At 34.8% G+C, this 17588-nt stretch overlaps 1 protein-coding gene across 5 annotated transcripts in view; it reads left to right on the forward strand.

Moving 5' to 3' along the window:
* The window catches only part of LOC118192095 (cell adhesion molecule Dscam1-like), a 1228438-nt gene that overhangs the window by 1065217 nt on the left and 145633 nt on the right, over positions 1 to 17588 (forward strand). For all 5 annotated transcript variants that reach the window (XM_085823258.1, XM_085823260.1, XM_085823262.1 and 2 more), the window contains exon 22: positions 3386 to 3618. In XM_085823258.1, the coding sequence (XP_085679384.1) occupies positions 3386 to 3618 (233 nt within the window). The remainder of the gene's footprint in view (positions 1 to 3385; positions 3619 to 17588) is intronic.

Raw genomic sequence — 17588 nt, forward strand, 5'->3', positions numbered from 1 at the left:
TTAAAAACACAGAAAACTCTGTGTTACATTTATTTATGAAATATCATGTTCTTCGTACTTAAACTATAAAATTCATCTCAACAGCAATATCACAAAATATTTAAAAAGAGCATATCTTCAGAATTTCCAATACACAATCTCGCGCGCTGGAGATTTAAATATTTTTATTTCGTATAGTGTTTCCATTGCTCGCTTGGAAATCGTTGAGTTTTTTAATCTAAAATTTGGTCAAGTTGTACAAAGTATGAAATAGATAATAAAACAAATTCCGAATTCCAAGTTTGGGGTTCAAGATGCCCGTTTTCGAGTGGAGGACTACGTTCTTTAAAATCTGATGTCTCTACATACTGTTAAAAATACAAACAATGTTCACTCGACTTCGTGTACCAATTCGACTTCGTGTAAGTTATTGATCAGTTTAGCGAGTTGATTTATTTTTTTAAATTAAAATAGAATAGAAAGACTAAGGTAGAATTTATTGACTTGTTTTGTTAAATTTTTTCACAATGCGAGAAACGTACATACATTTATGCAGATTGCCCCTTTGGGTGAAAAATATCTTTAAAAGTCAATTTTTAATGGAAATATTTAATAGATAAGATATAAGTGTTGTGTGGTTTTAATGTGACTATTTGCAATGAAAAACCTCCAAACCGATGACTCTCTGTTTCACAATTTTTTTTTTCTTCTGTTGAACTCTTTGTCATAAAGTCGTGTCATTCATTACTTATGTGTTAAGAAAGAGTATTCATGTATATAGGCAATAGTCTTAAATGGATGTATGAGGCTTAGTAGTATTTTTTAAAAACATATTAACTTTTTAAATTAAAGTATTTCTTAAAGTGATGTATCTAATGTCCTTTTCAATTGTTTCTCTAAATTTTACGTGGAATATCACTTTGAACGATTAAGAAAGTTTGATGTCTATATTAAAAACTAATTTAATGAAAATTGTGTTAGTACCTTAAAATACTTGATTAAAAAAGTTGAAATGTACTTAAATTACTTGAAATCCTAGAGAGGATGAATAAATCTATAAAGCTATTTTCCTATAATCTTATACTTAACGTTATATTATAAACTATCAAGTCTTCGGCATGTTAATAGTAGTCACTGCTGTGAAAAAGTATATTTCTTCTAATTTGCTAAACTTTTATTTTTATATTGATATTCTTATATAGAAAAGGCGAACAGAAAAAAAAAAAAAAAAAAAAAAAAATATGCGTGGTGTGGGCGCACTTAGCTGATCAGGTTTATTAATGTTCAACAAAGTTCACTCGGCTTCGTGTACCAATTCGACTTCGTGTAAGTTTTTGATCAGTTTAGCGAGTTGATTTATTTTGTTAAATTAAGATAGAATAAAAAGACTAAGGTAGAATTTATTGACTTGTTTTGTTAAATTAAGAGGGCATAGGAAGAGTAAGAGAGATTATCTCTCAATAAAAAAGAATAGAAACACGCCAAAGAAAAGAATAAAATACGGCAAAGCAACAAATTTGTGTTGGCATAGATTTTAGTCAAGGCTCAATCCTGACTGAGTGGTACCATCAGCGGAAAAGCGGTAAAGTCGCTAAACACTGGTCCGCGTTCCGAATCCGGCGAAAGGGCTGGTTGCGTGAGCGTTTTTGCGGTTTTCCCTAATCGTAACTTGTATACTAGCCAGTTTCAGTTAGAAAGTCTTCCACGAAGGCATCCCTCCCCTTAGGCAGATAGCCCTCGAGGCTTTGTTGTAATCGCGTAAACCCAAACCCAATCTTGACCGAGATCTACGCCAAACACAAGATTGTTGCTTTGCCTAATTTTACTGCTTCGTGTAGCGCAATATTTCAGTTATATTGTAAAGAAAATTGATAAAATAATTGATGCATCTCCGTTTAATGTTTACTTAATATTACCCATTTACTATTTAATTTCGCGTAAACTTATCGCCAAGTTCTCAAATATATATACAACTTTAAAGTTGGATTTATACTCTACTTTTTAATTCTCCCATTCTCATTCCCATACAATTCATGCCATATCGTGTTCCACGGGTTCTCTCTTATTCGATTCAATAGAGAATCGGGGTTTACAAGGCTATAATAATTTTTAGATGCTCAGTTTAAAACCAAAAGCGTATGCAATCATTTATATATGGATTTCGTTACTGTAAAGTGAAGAAGAAAATTAATTTTCATTTTGCAATTTTAGTAAATCTACAAACGTTTATTTAAATTAAAATTTTATGCTGCCGTTGCGTGTGTGGAATTCCGTCTCCCGGGGGTCGACGTATAGAACTCTACGAAGCTGCTGATTAGATCTGTACGTAGGGGTAGGGGCGTATAGGCAGTCTCGTCCACGTGGGTATACAAATTACGAACCTAGTGTTTCTGGAGGCCCCGGAGTCACTTATTGGCCAGCCATTAGTCTAGTGTGTCCTAGAGCAGTTGGATCTAGTATCCGGAGAGTAGCTCCCCGGATTTTCTGGGTAATGTCTATTAGCGCTGGTAGGTAGCCCATAGACGACCAGCGTCGCCGTATGGCGACTGGCGTACAATCCACATAAAAATAGTTACCTATCAACTTGTTTCCTTAATCAATACAGAGGTTAGCGATGAGGCTGCCCTATCGTACGATCCGGGTTCGAAGGCCCGAGAAGGTATGAATGCTTGTAAGCGTCTGTACGGCATAGGGATAGAACACTAGGAGGAAGGGGCACCCAGACCCAGCCTATAAGAGGAGTCATACACATTTAAACACCACAACCCCTAGAGGCGATCCAAGGAGACATAATCCCCCAGGTCAACCGATTTCAGTTACACAAAGCCTAAGACAATGGTGGACTGCAACGAATCCACCGAAAAATCATAGAATGCATATTAGACATCGACCGTCCCCTTCTGTTGATCAAGGGGAGGGAAACCCACAAGGACAACCTTTGAAATCAAGCCATTTATGCGTATCCACTATCAACGCACACAAAAGGGTACCATATGGTCCCTGCCAAGCCTGAACCTACCACAGGATAAACGACGGTTCTAGTCGCTGTGAAGAAAGTTAGTTTTTGCCCAGAAATTAGAGTCTGTCTAGATATTGATCTACTCAAAATGCCGGGATTGCTCCCAGTTGACTCCGGGGGGGGAGGCATGGGAATAGTTAAAATACGGATAAATCGAAAGTGATTTGATGGTAGGGGAAGCCGAGTGTAAGACATTCGGACCCATGCCATGGGGTGTGTTCCATGAGATTTGAAACTGAACTTTACAATTAGTTGGAAAATATTATGCCTGAGAGACCATATGTTTAAGTTCTGGCGTAACTATTAACAAAACTGTAATGTACTAAATTGGTCAAATATGTTATTCATATCTATTACTTACTTTTTACACTGATTTACTTTCCATAGATTCCGGAAGCTCTGGTGGTAAAGGAGAAAATCTTTCCATGAGTTCTTACGGTAAAGTGAAACGAAGTGATCCATCAGATGACAGCCAGCGAGAACCTCTATATTATCCAACGCCATATGCCACGACTCAGCTATCTACATATAGCGAGTCACCTAACACATCCCACTGTAATACGCTCAGGAGGCACGACGGAAAGGGACACGAATATGATATACCTCATAGACACGCGCAGGTAAGCAGATAGTTATTTATTCCTGAACATCCTGTTAGCATTTGTAACAACCCGGGATTTTATAAAAGGATCTTTTGCAGCGACGAAAGCATTATAAATCCTTTAACTTTGGCTCCTCCTAGGAGGCATGCTATTCTTTGTTTTGTTGTTTCATATAGGCAGTATGTATCTTAACTTATGTGATCTATATATGTATAGTATATATATATATATATATAATGTTGTATGAACTTAAATGCACACTTTTAAAATAATTCTACTTTAATTAAACTTAGGAGATAATATAATCAATTAATCAATACTGTTTAGGAAATATATATATATATATATATATTCATGGTTTACTTCAATGGGAGATATATGAATGTATTTTGATCGTGAATTATTGAGTGCAAAGCCTACTTTACAAATCATCATTAAATTGGTGTAATAATACTGTGCATTTAGTTGAATTGTATTTTTCTTCCGCTAAGTTACCATTTGCTTCATCCGAGATTAAGATTTAAAAGGGCTGGCAGATTTTAATACCTAATCAAAAACTGAGTGCATAAATATGTTTCTTGCCACACGTGTATTTTATTATTTTTCAATTTTGTTACTTTCTACTTTGTTGTTGTTCTTTTTCTTTAATTAAGCAAAACCTGATATCTGCCACTCTGGTCTAGTATAATTCCTGGGAATGGTTCATGGGTGAGATCAAATACAAGAGAAGAGCGAATTTGCTTTTCAATATACACTTTCTTTCACATCTCTGTAAATCGAAAGCCAACACTAAATTCAGAATATCTTAGAAGACAATTTCATCTTACGCTTTTTACAGATCATTATGTGCTGCAATTTTCCCCTTCCAATATATTATGCATTACGTACATCAACTGAGTCGTTTAGTGGTTAACGTCGCTGACTACTATGCCGAAGGACCCGGTTTAGAATCTTAGTGAAGGCATGGATGTTTGTAAATGTATAGAGTCCATGAGGCATGGGGGCACTTTAATTACGCGATGCCTCGAAAGTCCTCTCGAGAGGTTGTTGGTAGGGGGAGAGGTCGGAGTCTCTCAAACCTGTCTCCCCCCGGTGTTCCCCATCAAAATTTGGGGTCGGAACTGAGTAAAATCGCACTGTCGCTTGTAAGGTACTGTTGCCAAGGACAGGCGTAATTTTGCACTCCTTACCACGAGAAATTTCGTGGGGTTGGTCTGACTATAAGTCAGACTTGTGAGTATCAGTCAAGGACAAAAACAATGCTTTATCTGATGTATAATAATAATTTCTAAGTTGCCTTATAAGAGGCTTACTCAGGTCATTCTTCTCAACAAAGATTAAGGTTTTGCATCCTTGTATATATATTAAGTTTTCTATTCCGTTTATGAAGAATGTTACTGAGTCAGGCGCAAAGTACGATAAGGCGTATTTTTTTTTTAATAAATATATACTCGCTTTTATGCATCTGAAATTCTAGTGCTTGCAGTTTGAGGAATGTAGGACACTGCCGCTGAACCTTTGGATTATGTATAATTCCAGGAATCCGCTTTATTTTAAAAGGAGTAGATATAATTTATCCTTTATGTCACTTCCTTGCGTGACTTTCAGCTTTTACAATCTTTGATTAACTTTAAAAAATAGCTGGGATATTGAATAATTGTACATACTTCAGTTACAATACTAAAATCGAAATATTATGTTACATTTTCTAAGCTTTTAAATTAATTGTGTTTGATTTTGAACAATATCTCTATGCGAGAAATATTTGTTTTTCAGTTATTGAAAATTAATGAAGAAATCCTTGATCTTGCTTCTTTATCATATAAATCTGCCCCCCCTTTTCTTTTCAGAGTATAGGCTTCTCTTTCGGTTTGTATATTCCTAGAAACCCAGTATATAAATTTTTATTATAGCATTTGCCTCCTTTATTTGCTTTTTATCAGTAATCTAGATTTATTTAACATTAAAATGAATTACACAGTTTCATTGTATTCTAATAGTTACTGAATAGAAATCTGATTACTTTCCCTTAAAATAAATTTCAATTGAAATTTCCAGCCCTTCCGTTTTTACATTGTTCCTGTAAAACTAAAATGCGTGGAATTTCATTCATTGCATTTATTACAAATAGCGATTTATTTTTGCTTTAGAGCCGCTGATTATGAAAGAATCTTAAAAATCCGCTTCGTATTTTTATTTATAATTAACTCATTTCACGTATGGCTGCCCAAGTTATGATAGTCGTTAGCGACGCTGACTGCCGTACTGAAGGGCCCGAGTTCGAATCCCGAAAAAAAGACATGGATGTTTGTAAATGTATAGTGTCTGTTCGGCAAGAGGACACTCTAAATAGACGGCGAGCAGAAAGTCCTCTCGAGAGGTGGATGGTAGGAGGAGGGGGGGTAGGAAACCCTCTGACCCGTTCGGTGACCGGAAAAATGCCTACTGGACAAAAAGCCCACAGGAAAAATGCTCACAGAATAATGCTCACAGGTATAAAAGCTCACAGGTATAAAAGCTCACAGGTATAAAAGCTCACAGGTATAAAAGCTCACAGGAAAAATGCCCACAAGGAAATAGGCCCACATAGAAAAAAGCTCATATGGAAAAATGCTCACTTAGAAATATCCTCACACGGAAAAAAGCTCACATGAATTATGTTCATATGGAAAAATGCTCGCATTAACCTTTTCAGGGGCGGTAAATAAAAGCAGGAAAACTGTAGTAAAATTTTGCATGTACTGTAATATTTTATACCACTGCCCCTGTACGACATTTTTTTCCTGTAACTGCTAATAATTAATTTTTGTTTCTTTACTCTATTTTTGCATACTTTTGATGTGTAGCTATAGAAATTGATGTTTTAATGTAGTTATTACGGATTATAATATGGTCACCTTAGATATTACTGTTGGCTCAACTGTGCTCACTCTTTTTTCATACTATTTTGAACCTCAAGAAACATTGACTTAGATCTCATAAAATTAGTCAAGTCTTTTTGTCCAAAAATCTTAATCGATTGGTTTGGTGTATGTACTCTAATGGCAAATCTGAATTATGGTTTAGTGCCTATTCAGACTCTCGTGGAGATAAACTGAGTGAATTTATTTCTGCCAACAACCTATTTGTTATTAATGAAGATTATGGACCTACGTTTCAGGCAACTCAGGGTTCTAGTTATATTGAAGTTACTGTTATTGGTTCAGATCTTCTCCAGGATGTTTCGAGTTGGTGGCTGTCTGAAAAAGAATTCCTTTCTGATCACATGATGATTGAATTTGAATTTTGTCTCTCTACGTTTTTACGAGACACCTCAAATGTTCCTTTTAAAATCTTCAATACAGGGAAAGCAAATTGGGATCGTTTTCGAAAATTTTGTTCTTCTCGCATCACCCGTTTCATTGATATTCTTAACGACTGTACTGACGGTTCTCGCCTAAATACTCTTGTTGAGAATTTTAGTTTTGTTCTTCTCCAGGCATCTCAAATTTCCATACCTGTTAGGAATCATGGTAAGCACAATGTTCCTTGGTGGTCTTACGAAATTTTTTGTATGAGAAAGAGGCTTAATGCCTCTAGGCGTAGATTTCAGCGTTGTAAAAATCCGCCTCTTAGAGAACTTTATAAAAGTAAATATCTCGAATATAGAAAAGTTTACAATCTAAAGCTTGCTGATGCTAAATCTCAGTCTTGGAAAACATTTCTTTCGACCATTGATGTTCACAGTGTATGGAAAAAGATTTACACGTATGGAGTTAAAAGAGATTTCATGAAAAAAATTGAAATAACTGGTATTTGTCTTTCCACTGGAGAGACAACCAACTCTTTAGAAGAGACAATTACTGCTGTGCTTCAGAAATCTTTCCCCTCGGATCTAGAGGAAAATGATGATGATTTGCATAAGGAATATCGTCAAGCTGCGCGTACTGCTTATTCTTCTTTTGTAGATCCTATGTTTTCTTGTGATGAAGTTAATACAGTTATTTCTATGCTGGAACCAAATAAATCACCTGGTCCTCACTCTATCTCGAATGAGATTATTAAACAGTTTCATTTAATGTTTCCTCAATTTCTCCATAAACTTTTTAACGTTTGCCTAAATGTTGGCATTTTCCCACGTATTTTGAAGTATGCTCAAGATCTTCTTTTTGGTAATCAGTATGGTTTTACACCTCAAAAAAGTTCTGAAGACGCTCTTTTACGCTTAAATGAAATTGTTCAGAGAGGAAAAAAGAAAAACTTGCACACTATTTTGGTCTTTTTGGATATTAAGGGCGCCTTCGACTATGCGTGGTGGCCTTGTATTCTCAATCTTCTCAAAAAAGTGGAACTTCCAATGAATATTTTTTTTCACTTGCTGCTGATTTTTTAAATGATCGGGCGGCCAAACTGCAATTGGGTTCGGCTTCTGCAATCCGTCACCTTGAAAGGGGTTGCCCTCAGGGCTCTGTTTCAGGACCTACGTTTTGGAATATTATTATTAATGATCTCCTATTATAACTGGAAAATCTTGCTTGTTGTGATACTACAGCCTTTGCGGATGATGATTTGTTTTGCTTCCAGAGTAGGGACCTTTCTGCTACTTTTTTACAGGCACAAGAGACTTTAAATTTCGCCTCAAACTGGTCAAAAGGTTTTAAATTAGATTTTAATCCTGATAAAAACCAGGGTTATGATTATTGAAGAGCGAAACATCTGTTATGATGCATTTCAGTTATATTTCGATGGCACCCCTTTGACTGTGGTAAAGCAAGTGAAATATCTTGGGGTTTCTCTTGACTGTAAATTTTCTTGGAAACAACACTTAACTTATGTATCAGAGAAATGTGATAAATTACAGCGTGGATTAAGTCGTATTGCACGCAACACATACGGTATTAATTACAACGTTCATTCGCTCATTTATAAACAAGGAATTGCACCCTTCATTATGTATGGCTCTAGAGTCTGGGGTATATCGCTCAAGAAGAAGATAAATTATATATATTTACGACGTGTTCAAAGGCGGATACTTCTGCGGGTCATATGTGGATATCGTACCGTAAGCTATGAGTCTGTTTATGCAATCTCCGGCTTTCCTCCATTTGGCATTGCCATTCTATTGCTTATAAGGAAAATATTTCTGCTTCTACTGTCTCTCAGTATGATTGTATTTTACCTCTATCTGATATCCCTCATCCTTCAGAAAGAAATGCTGTTAATTTTATTCAGTTTAGCAATAAAATCGTAGATGATTCGCCTGTAACTTGCTATACTGATGGCAGCAAAATTGATGGCAAGGTGGGTCTCGCATTTGTTGTCTTCAAAAATGGTCTTGAATTTGAGCACTTTCAATTTAGAATCAGAGATGAATGTACCGTTTTCATAGCTGAACTTTTGTGCTTAAACTCATTGTACTGATTTGTACTGATTCCCTTTCATCCTTGGAGATCTTAAAATGTATTTCTTCTTCTAATAATATCATTATCGAGATTCAAAAAGAACTAAAAAATTTAAAGGATAAAAATATTTCGGTTTCATTTTCATTTTTTTCGTGGTCATACAGGTGTTGTTGGGAATGAACGAGCCGATTTCCTTGCTAAGACTGCGACTAAGCGGGAAATTGACACTTTTGTCAATATCCCTAATTCCTTTTATAAGAAGGTCATGTATGAAAGCATTGTGGAGTCATGGAATCACGAATTCATTAATTCAAATAAAGGAGTCTAACTAGGAGATTTTTCCCTTCTATTAAAATGAGATTGTCATGTCATCATTTCTTCACAAATTACAATATAACCCAGTTTCTTACTGGACAAGGGAATTTTGAAAGTTATTTGAACAGATTTAAGTTGAGTCCTGAGTCTGTATGTGACTGTGGCCTCGGCGGCGAGGAGAATGTTGAACATGTGCTTCTTCTATGTCCTAAATATGAGAGCGAAAGAAAAGTCTTGAAACTGGGACTGAAAAATTTTAATATTAACTGGCCTCCAGAGTTTTACCAATTTATTTCCGAGAGAAGTGCTTTTGACACTTTTTGTCAATTAATTGTAAAACTTTGTAATCATCCTTAATTTTAATTCAGTTTTCTTTTCTGTTTATTTTGTATTGTATTTCATACTTACTTCTGTAAGCCCCATGTGATACTATGTGGTACATGGGGAATTTGTTGTGTTTCTTTTAATAAAAATAAATAAATAAATAAAATGTAGTTATTAAGTTTAGAGCCAAAAAAGTTGTAAAATTTCTGCAGAAATTTAAAATTTTAGAAATAAAATTAACATTTTTAGGCACTTTGATGATACCTCTCAGTTGAACATTATGAAGCAGCCTTCGAAAAATAGTCTAAAACCACAAATTGTTGCGAATTCTCTCATAACGCACTAAATTCATTACTTAATTATAGCAATCCCAGTATGTGGTTTTTATTTGACGGACTGAAAAAAGATTTAGCCTCTCAACGTTTGTTATTAGCTAATGTAAACACAGGATGTACTGAAGTAAAAAATAAGAAAACATGAAAAACTTGCATTTGGTAATCGTGAATCATGTAAGAAACTATGATTAAATCGATGATAAAATTAAATATTTTAAGTAATTTAAATAAAATAATCATTCTAAATTCTCATTCATTATTCTTCTAAATGTTTATATTATAAAATGTGTAAGTTATATTTATTATTTTTTTATTTTTTAACAATCAAAATTGTAATCATTTTTCACTGTATCATTCTGTTTCATATTTACTCCCTTTCTCCTCTCCTTTTCTTAATTCAAAACGGCCCATTTGTTAATCTTGTGTAGCAACTGAATCTACACATGAGTTATAACGTTTTTGAAATATATACCATAGATGTTTTGGTAATTTAAATATTTTTTCTTGAGAAAATTCATGTATGATGTTCAAATCGATTAATTATTGATTCATTAATGTAAGGCTATTTCTATGTGAATTATTTATCAGTGGGCTTATTTCCATGTGAGCATACTTCTGTGTGAGCTTTTTTCCGTGCGAGTATATTTCTAAGTGAGCATTTTTCCATGTGAGCTTTTTTTTTTTTTTTTTATGTGGGAATATTTCTGTGTGGGATTTTTTCCTGTGAGCATTATTCCTGTGGGCCTTTTTCCTGTAGGCTTTTTTCCTAGAACCGACCCGTCCACCGCGAGGTGCTCTCCATCAAAATTGGAGGAGGAACTGAAGTCGTTCTGTCACCTGTATGGCTCTCAGAGCTCTTGTCAACTATAGGTGCAATTTTACCCTTCATGCCACAATGAAATTTGTGGACTTATCCTGATGTTACTGTCGGACAAGTGAGATCAGTCTTGTGCTATCAGGGTTATTTGTTCATAGCGAGTCGTGAGTTTATGTGAATGTTTTAATTTAATAAAAAGGTTGTTTTCAAACCTCTTCAAGACTCTGTAATTCTTCCCAGTCGAAGCGATAAAATTCGCTCAAAGTCTGTTAGGAATTTGAGGCCAGTTTACCCTACAAAAGAAAACCGAACTCTATAAACTTATAATACTATGTTGATTATCAGTCCAAAGGGGCTTTGTCCCTGAAGGACTATTACTTTCGTTTTACGATTTTGCGTTGAATCACTATAAATGCCCGTTTCACTTTTCAAACTGTGTCCACCAAATGTTAGAGTCCTGCATTATATTTGTAGAAATTAAGTAATGAAAAATCTGCGTAAATGTATGTCTATTTCTCGCATTGTGATAAAACAACGGTAGATAGAGCCATCGAATTTTAAATGACCTAATCCTCCTACGAATATGGACATATGGGAGAGCGAATTTGAAATTCGGAATTTGTTTTATTATCGATTTCATATTTTGTTAAACTTTAACTAATTTTGGAGTAACAAACTGAACGATTTAAAAGCGAGCAATGGCAACACTCTACGGCGGGGGGGGGGGACTTTTCATCTCCAGCGAGCGCTGAACTGTGTATCGGAAATTCTAAAGATAGGCTCATTTTAAAATTAATTTGCAACATTACAACTGAACTGAATTTTATGGTTTAGGTGAAAAAAACTTGACGTTTAATAAATAAAGGTAACACACAAAACGTTAAAAAAAAAACGCCGCTTTGGACGTAATTTTAAATCTGAAACCTTTCAGATTTTTTTGGGGGGGTGATTTGTTTTAAAATTCTTCCGGTTCGCACATTATGGTTCGCAGCACAGATAAAATGTCGACTTCATAGTGTAGTAATAAATTTCAAAATTTTCGCTAAGTTTAACAAACTTCAAAAAGGAAACAAAGTTGCAGGCTCATTTCATGCTGAACTACAGTTATTAAAAGGAAAGCGAATTAAGATCATAAATTAGGATATGGGTTTAACTCGGTAACTTAAAGGACTTTTATTGAAAATTTTCTAAAGGGAACAATGAAGAAATCCATTTCCTCGATAGCCGCTGCTGCGGAGGACTCTACGAAGCCGAATTTCCACGATTCTGTGATTTTTTTTTATGCGAAGATAGATTACTGTGTACTTCGGAAGAAGAATAGAGCAGAAACATTAGTGGAAGATTTGAAGAAAAATGTGTTTTAAAAATAAAATTTTTTTTATATATATTTTTTAACGTATCACGCAAAAATGATTTAAAAAATTTAATTTGTATTTTAAATTGCTAAAGCGTTTTTCTTTTGATAATACTTAACTGTCTTACGATAAATATCAATAGTTTGGGAAATTTTCTAAAAAAACCATTAATTTCTACCCGTTAAGTAGTTTGTACCTTTTCATGTGTAAAAAATTGCCAAATTGCGCCAAGGTGCTTGTGTTAATACGTAAGTACCAATAACTGATTTCTCCAAAACGTGATCAAAATGTAGCCCGACAACAGAGAGTCAAAAGTCTCAACTTTTTTATAGCCCAAAAGGATACTTGTAGGTGATGTTACCTGCACTTTCTATTGTTTTAATATTGCCATTAAGTTCAAACACCTAAAGCCTAAACATATTTAACATCAGTTTTATTGTATATGGTAAAATTTCATGTGTTTTCCTCGCACAACACTTCATGTTATGTCATTCAACTGAGAAATTAGCTTCATTTTATTCTTTCATTTTCCGTGCAGTCTAAGTTTGATTCTTCGAGGAGGCTATTGAATATTCATCTGACAAAGTATTTTCACCTAAAATTTTTGATCAAGGGATTAAATAATTGTCATCGCAAGATAATAAAAAAAACATTCTCTCCTATTACTTCCTTTCCATGGATTTGCTATAAAGTTGTAAGTAGTTTACAAAACTCAACTTTTGTTTCATTTTGTCTCCTCTCAGTAAAATTCTGTGTTCCATACTTAAAGACGCCATTTCCGATATGAACTCCTTGGGTATATAGAGATACTACAAGTACCTTGAAAATGTGGCTTAATGTAGATTGTTCAAACTAAAATAGGTTTGAAATTATGCAATAAAATGTATGAGTCATACGTTAAATAATATAAAATAATGATAAAAATAAGCATAGAAATTCGCTGTTGCCCAAAATTGCTGGTAAAAAAGAATCAGATTTTCAATTTTCTGCACCAGAAAATAATAAAAATTATCTTCTGTTGGCGAATTAGATTTCTTAGAGGCATTTGACATTCATAAATAACTTTTAGTTATAGTTAACGATCTAAAATCTAATCCATCTTTACCTTCAGTTTTTAAGGAAATTATTTCTTACTTCTTTTTCCTTTTTATCAGGCTCACCAGAGCCCGAAAACTCGCTGAACACTGGTAGTTCGGTCCGAGGTTTCAATCCCTCGAACAGGCTGGCTGCATGGGCACTTTCGTGATTTTCTCCATGTGTAACATGTGTACGAGTCAGTTTCCCGCAGAAAGCCCTCCACGAAAGCACACCTTCACAAACCAAACCTTTTTATCTAGACGGCATTAGTAGTTTTTTCTCTTAATTAGAAATTTCTCGATTTTTTTTTACGGCTGTGACCGCATGAACACAATTTTCTGCTTCCTCATTTCCTTATTGCAGCTGAAGAAGGTGGTCGCATTCAGCCTTCGAAACTAGTGCTTCAGTTTTATGTAACTAAGCTGATTCTTGCTGCTTTAGTATCTCAAATATTTATATTGAATTACATCTATTATCAATTTGTTTAACTACCTGTTTTTGAATCTGATAATAAGATATATAATAATCTGATAATAATCTTATATCACATTATGTAGAATTAATTATTTTCGGCTAGTTGATTTAAAATGTGAAACAGTGTTTGGAAATGAACTAAAAATTCTTTCTCATAAGCAGATTTTGTTTAGTGCTTTAGTATCGGACTGATTTATTTTATGACAGTTCCTGCTATCACGCAAGGATGCTTCACTGTGTTTCATCGCTGTCGTTAGTGAAATTTTAATCAAGTATGTAAAAGTTTTCTGTTGTTATAATTTAACCAGAGAAAAGTGTTTCATTTTTATCTTACTTTCAAGAAAACATCTGTCTTTGCGCGAAATCTAATTTTTAAATCTCCATTTCAAAGCACCAAACTTTAAAATATAATAAATGCCGAGAAAGTTGTGCGAAAACCAAGCTTTCATACCCTGTTTAATCTCAGTTCCTTCTTTAGTGGGCTTTTGGCGCCATCTGTTACCCTTAACTTAAAAGTACGCATTTCTTTTACTTCTCCAACGAGAAAAAGAAATCTTAGTTTTAACACCATTTGTGTTTGCAACGTCTCAAAAAATAAACCTCTAACCTCGAGCGCTGGCCCGACGAAAGGAGAAAAAAATATCAAATTTCCGGAGAAGAGAGCAAAGAACGTCAAAAAAGAACATATATCGCTATAAACGTTGTTTATCTTTCCCCTTAACGTGTGGTCTTTCACTTTTAAAAAGAGGGCCGAGGCGTACAATCAATTGGATTAGATCCCCCCCTTACGAGTATCTTGCCTTGTCACCTGCTTTGCCCCCTTATCTTGCTGGATGACGTCCAATTTCGGGTGACATAAATTTCAGACATTGTGCTATATAACTTACGCTCTTGTGATCATCATTATTGCGCGTCATAGCATGGCGATAGTAAATGTTGTATTGCTGTTTTAGTTGTTTCTTTCTCACGCAATAGTTTTGGAGGAGCAGAAGTATGTGCTTACTACATTTGGTGTGACTTTAGTTGCTACCCTGCTGTTATTCTTTTATCCGGAATTCGATATCACTGGCTCGCAGCAAGAGACGTAATATTGTGTTAAGTATAGTCATATTAAGAAATAAGCAGCCCCTTATATTTTGTTGAGATGAACATGAGTACCACCTTCAGGTATATGTAAGGCATTCCTAATTCACAGCGTCATAAAGTGATACAAGTATGTAGTACGTTGTAGATAAAATGGTCCACCAGAGGACGAGTGGTAAATTCTCTAAACACTGGTCCAGGCCGCCCAACCTGTATAGCATTGCTGAATGCCGTGCCGAAGCGCCCGTGTTCGAATCCCGGAGAAGGCATGGATATTTGTAAATTTATAGTGTCGGTGTGGCATGATGGCACTCTAAATATGTGGCGAGCCGAAAGTCCTCTCGTGTGGTTTGAAAGAGAGGGAGATCCTCGGACCCGTCCCCGTGGGGTGTTCTTTATCAAAATTGGGGGACGGACTGTCACCTGTTATCGCACTGTCACCTGTTAGGTGCTCAAGGCTGTTGCTAACGGCAAGTGTAATCTTGCGCTCCTTGCCGCGAAGAATTTCGTGGGCTTGGGCTGACTACGTCAGATAAATGAGCATAAGCAACAACAACAGTGAGGTCCAAGGTTCGAATTTCGCGAACAGGCTGGCTGAATGGACGTTTCCGTGGTTTTCCCCATGTGTAACTTGCATACGAGGCAATTTCCCTACGAAAATCCTCCACTAAGGCACCCCTTTTCTTAGGCAGATAGCCTTAGTGTGCTTTGTCATAATTGAATAAACCAAACGTGTAGATAAAATATGTGAAATAATCAGGTCTGAAGTTTTATTGGTCAATGTAATCCTGAATTTTTCCGTCTAACTATTTCAGTTTTTCTGTTCAGGAATATTATTTCTAAATAAAATTTAAAAATTTCAATTTCGTTGTTAATTTTGTTTTTTCCGTTTTCAGTTTAAATTTTGTTTTTATTTTTTGCTTTTAATCTGCATTTGTGTAACAAGATCTGCAAAATATTGATATAAATTTATTTAGTTTTTGGAATTAATATGGGAAAATGATTAATTTAATTTACTTCCTCTAGTTTTAACTATGTGTAATGTGTATATGAGCCAGTTTTCCATAGAACCTCCTCCACGAAGGCATCCTTCCACTTACGGAGATAGCCCTTGAGGCTTTGCCGTAATTACATAAACCAAACCATTTACTTCCGATCTCTGGTGTCGGCTCGTGTGTGCTAATGTTAAATGTTTTAACCTAGTGCAAGATGTACTTTCGTTTTTTTAAACGTTAAGCCAACCAGCGGCCGAGCGGTAAAGTCGCTGAATACTGGTAGTTCAGTCCGAGGTTTGAATCCCACAAACGGGCTGGCTGCATGGGCGCTTTCGTGGTATTCCCCATGTGTAATGTGTATACGAGCCCGTTTCTCTTAGAAAGTCCTCCACGAAGGCATCCCGCCCTTTAGGCAGATAGCCCTAGAGGCTTTGCCATAATCACATACACACTTTTTAAACGTTAAATAATGTTGGTTTTATCTCTTATCTGAAGTTTGTGCCTTTCTAGTGACCTTCTGATGGAGTCTAATGGCGATAAACCGTCGCCATAAATGCTTTGGCTCCTGAAGGAGAGGGAGGTATGCTTTAAAATCCTTTCCAAACTATGTTCACCCCGGTTTTTTTTTTTTTTTTTTTTTTTGCTAAATCATAAACATTTATTAAAAATATATAGTAGTGTTTCAATTGAACGAATAAATTAAGTGTTCTCTTTTTTTTTTTGATACGTTTTGATACGTTGATTTATCTATAATTTCTTCTAAATTTAAAAGAAAATTTAAATTAAGTTCCACTTCGTTTTGATGTGAAAAATTTTAGGCTCAAAAGAGTTCTTTTTTTCCAATGATTTTATAATATTATTGAATCCTTTATAAAAAAATCTGATGTGTACACCACATGACTTTCTTGTACGGAATATTAAATTATACGCATTTTTTCTTGCATTTCGTTTAAACTTATTGGATTCAATTAAATCTACTTCGCCGACAGCGCATAAAACACAAAAGAATAAATGCATTCTTTAAATTCCCTCTATTTCTTTACCATAGCGACACTCTGGCGCTAGGTTCACTTAACAGTATTATTTTATTTCGTTCATATTATAACTCAGAATGCAAAAAATTTATATCATTTAAAGAATTATGTAATCGTTGCCACATGTTCTATTCAAATACTATAATAAAGCTAGAACGATGTATAAAAGAAATTAAGCAAACAAAACAAGAAAGAAACAGTTTTTCACAGATGATTTAGTATTTCTCATTCAATTAATTCAGTTCTCACTTCGCGACAAGGCAAAAATACATAAAAACTCAAAATATCTGTATTAAAATTTATTAATTATTAAAAATTAAATTATTAAAAATTATGTAAATCTTACACACTTATTTCCTCGAAAAAATTCCAGAAAGGATTAAGCATGATTTAAATCGCAATATGAAGGCGTTTATTTTTGTTGTTGCGAAGCTACGTTTCTCTAGATTGGCAACAAGTTCACTACTCTGCTGTTTCAAATGTAAACAAGCAATAGCCGCCATCAAAAACATTATTAGGCTTAGCGGCAATTAAACAACTTTAAAATTGTTGATAATTCTAAAAATATTGCATATATATTTACTAAAGGCATAAAAACCTTAACCGGAAGATAAGAACAACATTATTCAATCATTTTTAAAGAAAAAATGTACAATTTACAAACATATAATAGTAAATAAACTGAGATCACTGAGCCGGGTAAGAGTGGATATATTTATAAATATATTTATATACGTTTGGCGCGGCCGATTGAAACCAAAATACGGAGGTGCACATCTACATGTTATAGCAGTCCTA

This window comes from Stegodyphus dumicola, chromosome 9 (assembly GCF_044657685.1).
Source record: "Stegodyphus dumicola isolate Sdum_Otavi_A_Nest chromosome 9, ASM4465768v1".
Classification (NCBI taxonomy): domain Eukaryota; kingdom Metazoa; phylum Arthropoda; class Arachnida; order Araneae; family Eresidae; genus Stegodyphus; species Stegodyphus dumicola.